This window comes from Lagopus muta, chromosome 1 (genome assembly GCF_023343835.1).
Source record: "Lagopus muta isolate bLagMut1 chromosome 1, bLagMut1 primary, whole genome shotgun sequence".
Lineage (NCBI taxonomy): Eukaryota > Metazoa > Chordata > Aves > Galliformes > Phasianidae > Lagopus > Lagopus muta.
The window spans coordinates 138325562-138331561 of NC_064433.1; the positions used below are offsets into that span (position 1 = coordinate 138325562).

General features: G+C 35.6%; 1 protein-coding gene across 6 annotated transcripts in view; it reads left to right on the forward strand.

Moving 5' to 3' along the window:
- The window catches only part of ARHGEF7 (Rho guanine nucleotide exchange factor 7), a 107176-nt gene extending 101523 nt beyond the window's left edge, over positions 1–5653 (forward strand). For 4 of the 6 annotated variants that reach the window (XM_048934558.1, XM_048934562.1, XM_048934560.1 and 1 more), the window contains 2 exons: positions 576–630; positions 3067–5652. In XM_048934558.1, coding sequence (XP_048790515.1) covers positions 576–630; positions 3067–3189 — 178 coding nt within the window. In that variant the 3' untranslated portion in view covers positions 3190–5652. Of the gene's footprint in view, positions 1–575; positions 631–3066 lie in introns of all 6 variants that reach the window. The other 2 variants (XM_048934557.1, XM_048934563.1) reach the window with 1 other exon arrangement.
- The last annotated feature ends 347 nt before the right edge of the window (positions 5654–6000 follow it).

The following is a 6000-nucleotide window of genomic DNA, read 5'->3' on the forward strand; positions in this document are numbered from 1 at the left end:
AATGAATGATAGATTAAAACCGTAAACTTTGCACTTCTCTTCCTCCTCCCATTTCTTACTGCAGTGTGCATGGTATATAAATAGAAGGGGATGTAGGTGCTTGGAGTATGCTGCCAGTCCTTGTGAGTGCAGTTGGCCTTCATTTAAATGCTTGTTGCCCAACTTCTCTGCAAATGGTACTCAGTTTATTCCTTTTATGCCCCGGAATGTTATGCTTCACTTGTAAATAGTTTTTCCAAGTGCTTTAAGATTTCATTATTAAATTGATGTTGTCTTTCTAGTTGGCGTGTGGTGTCATTCTGTTTTCTTTTGTTAAGGTGCATTTTAGAAGTTGAATATCTTCCTGTTAAAGAAAGCTATAATGTAGGAACTACTGTAGGTCAGTATGTGTTTGAGGGGTGTAACCTGTTCAGAGAAGCTGATGGTGGGCCCTTGCTGCTGTTAAAGAATATAAATCAGGATAAGAGAATTTTTAACACGAAGTTGAACAGATTTCACTTAACAGTTTTGTCTAATAGTAGATTTAAACATCATTATGAAAATCATTGTAACAGATGATCTTTTTTTCATTTTAGAAGCCTTGTTGACACAGTATATGCATTAAAGGATGAAGTACAGGAGTTAAGACAGGTTAGTAACTTGCTACATATATAGCAACATGGAGAATGGAAAGATAAGGCTTGTTATTGAAACAAATGCAGGTTGTAAGTTGATTTAGTTTGATAGGAATTAACTCTGATTTTGGACTAAATTCATATCTGAGATTCAATTTTAAAAGTAAGCAACACCAATTTGAGAGATAGCCACCATCTTTTGTGGTTGTCATTAGTAGCCTTTGGGAGGAGCATGATGTATCCTGTGTCTAAGGGGATTTAGTTATGTTTCATTGGTTTTTGGATGCTACAACTTTTGAAATGTTTAAAGCATTAAATTTAGCTCTGGTGTATTGCAAGCAAAATAAGTACGTAGAGACTGAAATTGCATTTGCTCTTGATTTTTAATAATATAATTATTTGGATTTACTTAGGCTTCAATTTACAGTCTTCCAGTAACCTGAACACCTCCTACAAATACTCATTTCAGGAGTTAGAATCCTGTTCTCTGCCTATCATGTGCCTTTTTTAATGAGGTCTAACCCTAGAGGTAGCTTAGTGTACTTGTTTGTCATGTGGGAAATTGCAGTATATTACGCTTCAGTTGCTAGTATGGAAGTTGCAGCTGATATTCTAAGCATGTTTTATATATCCAAATGAGTTATTGTAAAAAATCTTTTCTTGACAGGACAAAGCCTGTTTAAACCATATTTGTATGCTACTTTACATACTCAGTTCTCAAAATGTAGGTGAAAAAGAATTGAATTAACCCATTCTCCAATGCGTGAATTTGCTTAAAACTGGTTTTAACTGAAACCAGATAAAATTTCCTGTGTTAAAGTAAAGTGTGTTTGTATTCAAATTACTCCAATTTTTGAGCTCTAAATGTGTATCTGAATTCTTTGCCCATCTGTAAATACGCCCAGTATTTTTAAGGGTGTTATGCCTGTTTCTTGAAACAAGATGGTTGATGTATTTTTGCTGTTTTCAGTCTACATTGAAATATATGTATTCTAGGTTTGTAAATTTTGCAGTCTTTTTAGAAATACAGTACAGGTAATAATAATAATTCACTAATATTTCTGTGGCCTGGCTGCTTCTGTACAAAGGGTAGAAGTTCTGCCTCATTGAGGCCGTGCTGATGTCTCTGTGATCCTAAGCAAAAAGTCACCCTCTCTTGAACTTACAGCTTCTTTTTTTTCCTTTTCAAATGCACTTTGTAATCTGGCATCTTCCAAGGCCAAGACTTATTAAAGGCCAACTTTGTTTTCTTGTAGTATCAGGGATGTTAGCTTAGAAGACCATTTTTGGTCTGCTGTTCTGATGTTGCCAGGTGGAGAAGTGGCAAAAATGATCTCTGAGCTGGGAAGGTCTTAAATGACCCCAAAGTTCATGTGTAAAAGCTGTCTGGGAGTACATGGTGCACTAGTTGGTGTAGGTCCAAGAGTAAACCACAGCATAGGATCCTTCTCATAGTGGTTTCCATCAGTTATTCATCACTTGTTCTTAGTAGTACATTCCTGAATTGGCAACACGTGAAATTGTCTGTACTTACAAGAAAAGGTTGAAATTTCTTGACTTTTTCAAAAATTTGAGGAGGGAATGTAGGCAACTGCTGATGTTGTTCTGTTTCTAGGAATTTCTGTGAATGACAGCTGATGGGAGTCCAGTGGGACCCCTGGATTGCACACCTGCTTGTGTTAAACACCCGTAGACCCTTTGTCTTGAGGGCCTTGTCTCATCTTCAGTGGGGTTGTTTCTCCACTGTTGTCAGCATCAGCTTGGCATCTTCTGGATTAACGAATGGAAGAATTGCTGTGGTTCAGTCAGAAACATCCTTGCAGTCTTGTTGTTTGTGGTATTTTGGTGCATTAGTGGATATTCTCAGCACTGGTGTTTGTTGAAATTCGGAATCGTCTTAGATTATTGGTATTTGTGTGTGTTAAACTTTGGTCACAAAACACATCTCAGAGAGCATAACAGTTTTTGAGGTGGTACTTTCAACTGTTTGCTTACTCACTGAAGGAAGCTAATATGCATTAAGCTTTCAGATGCTTTTCTAGGATTTTAAAGCTAGGTATAATTACAGGAAGTTCTTAGGGGGATACTTATTCTACTGTTGTTGCTCTGTTTCCCTCCTCCATTGACAAGAGACATTCTGCTGCTGTTGGTTAGCTTTGGGCAGAAGAATTGAAGATTACTGGCCATTTGTTACTGGCACTTGCATTATGAAGGACCCTCAGGTCCTTCAAATAAATAGCAAATAGTTCAATCTCTGTTTTTAGTTTTTGCTATGTGAAGCAACTGTCACGTGTTAAATTTTACTAAAATTGTACTTGTAAACAGCTAATAACACACTTCTGAATTTGTAATTGATAGTGTGTGTGGTCAGAAAAGATCTTTTCTTAAAACAAAACGAAAAAAAACCACCAACCCTCAACCCAAAACTAATAGTTCTGTCTCTGTTAAACAGGATAACAAAAAGATGAAGAAATCCTTAGAAGAAGAACAAAGAGCTCGCAAGGACTTGGAGAAGCTTGTTAGAAAAGTTCTAAAGAACATGAATGATCCATCTTGGGATGAAACCAATTTATAACTATTTTTTTTCTTTCTATTGAAAGACCAGTTGTAAAACTGAGCTGGGAAGCCTTCTGACATTAGTCAGTGTTGCATCAAGAGCACTACAAAACAGGATTTAACTGGATCTGGTGATTTCTTGCTCTGAACATATAGAAACAGTCAAGCCATTCACTGAAGCAATCTGTACACTAGGTGTTGGAGACTGTGGATCCTGAACTCTACTAAACTTAATTTGTTTGCATCTAAATTACCTCATTTTGCAGAAAGTGCAGCATCTGACTAAAAGTCCATGTTTTTCAGTGGCTTTTTAATTAAATATATATATTTTTCTTGTAAATATCTGTAATTTTGAATGCATATGTGGTTGGTATATCAGGGCTGATATGTTGTTTTTTTCCTTCTTGTTCTTACAACGGTCACAAGTGTTAGAAAGGTGGCAGTACTGTCTTAGCTAAGAAGGGTCAGAGTTCTTTGTGGCTAATTATGGATTTGCTCCAAAATGCTCACTCGTCACACATGCAAATTTAAAAACTTGTTTTTCCTATTGACCAGTGTATTTAAATCCTTTCCTGTTATTTATGTCTGCACATACGTTTGAAGCAGTTTACAATTGCTTAGAAACAGTATTAAACTACAGGAAATTGTTTATTGATGGTGGAAACCAAATTTAACGACACTAATGCCCATGATTTATGTTCATGTACTTTTATTTGGCAGACTAATCTGTTGTGCTTTGACCACCAGAAGACTGATGTACTTGCCTGCTTTTTGACTGTGATTTTTAGGTGTTTATGTACTACTTTTTTGTTGTTGTGCTTAAGCATACAGCTGGCTGGTAATTTAATGGATCATACAGTTTGTTAAAGCAAAAAAAAAAAAAAAAAAAAAAAATCAATCTAATCCATAATTTTGTGAATAAATTGTTGCTATTTATTTTTTATGGTCACAACAATTAAATTCTAGCTAACTTTTTTTTTTTTTTTTTGCATAAGGTGCATGGGCCAGGGCAAACTTCACTCAGAGCTTTGTTTTTTTCACCACTGTTTAAGATTTGGGTTGGAATTCCCAAAGTATGGATGCAATCATTCCTTTCCCACCCTGTTTTCTCAGCATACTGCTGGTTTCTGTCCCACGAGGAGTTAAATGGAAACAATTTGGAAATACGATTTTTTTTCATCGTACTGTAATTCATTTTTTTGCATCACTGACTGATTGGGAAATGCATATCATGAACGTACCTGAACATTTTTATTCCCTAGTCTGCTAGGTGCAATTACCACAATCCTTTTCTTTCTTTAAAGTAGGAGATGCTACATCACCACAAATGCTGAGCTTCATTTGGAGCACTTAAAATACCCATTCAAGCTCATTGTAAGAGTCCCCTTGATTTCAGCAAACTGTGGGTCACACTGTAGGTGGTACAGCTTTCTCAGGAGTTTTTCTTCACTTGACAGCAGATGTGCAGGTATAGTGCAGACCCAAGTTGCACCTTTTGCCATCTTGATTTTCTGCTGCCCATTAATTCTCCTTAAGTGTAAGCAAATGTTTATGTAAACTGTAATGAATTGATGCCAAAATGGTTAGGGTGGTAAAAATTATCGTGCATATTGTGAATCTAATGAAAAAATGTTCTTAAAGCTGTTCTTTCTAGAAAAAAATGTGAATAGCTTTCTCTTTTTTTTAATAGGAAAGAACATTAATGATTACATTACTGCAGAATTCAGTGAGGATACTTAATCTGAACTACTTGTCTGATTTTAAAAGCTGAATAGATTTGTAGTATTTTCATCTGTGTTCCTCTGATTTCTTCCCTTAGTTCTAAAGGAGCAGACTGGGTAAGAAAACTGGAGAATGTCTACAATATCTAGTTAAATATACTCACTGAACTTTAGGGTTTTGGCAGTTCTTGATAGCAAAATCTTTTCCTAGCAAAATCTCAGCAGTTGCGCAAAAATGTGTGCTGGCATTTACAATGCTCTTCATCCTTAGAAAATAGTCTTGCTAAAAGCTAAGTGATATTAAGCCCTGCAAATTCATGGCTAATTGGCTGAATTTAGGGTCGAGAATGACATAATTAAAATTTTGCTAACACTTTTACTTCTGACATCAAGGCCGTTCTCAGATTGAGTTTTAACTTTCAATTGTGCATATGTGAAAGGACATTCCAGAGGAAGTATAAAAGGAGAACATGAATCTTAGCAGTATTTAGCAAATTTTAACTCAGGAACAACTTGGATCATAACACGACTTTGTTTTACATCGTATTGTAAAGAGTAGCATTGCTGTGTAAATTTGCTGACACGTAGTACCTGTGATTAAGATAATTTCTGACAGTACCCCTATACTGATATCTAATGAACATGCCTTAAACACTGGGATCAAGCAGTTGTTAAATATGACCAGAACCTGGGGACTGATTTTATTTGAGGTGGATTGGGATGATGAGTTTTTACAAAAAAAAAAAAAAAAGAAAAAGAAAAAAGAAAAAAAAAAAAAAGAAAAAAAAGGTTAAAAAACAAACAAACAAAAAAAAACCAACCAACCCAAACCCACCTAATATTCTATGTAGCTCTTGTCCTTAGCTCTAGCACAGAGAGCGAGATTCAGGCTTTTGGGAACCAAGGAATATCTGAACGTTTTTCTTTTACAATTTGTTATACTGTACATAGAGTGTAAATTTCACCATGGACCTTCTGAATTGTTGGAAACTTTATATAAGCATGGATAAAAGGGGCACTGTTTATTTAACCTATTGAAGGGTTATTTCTTTGCTCTCATCATTTAGGGATGAGGAGATGAAGCCATTTCTTATCCTGTAGATGTGAAG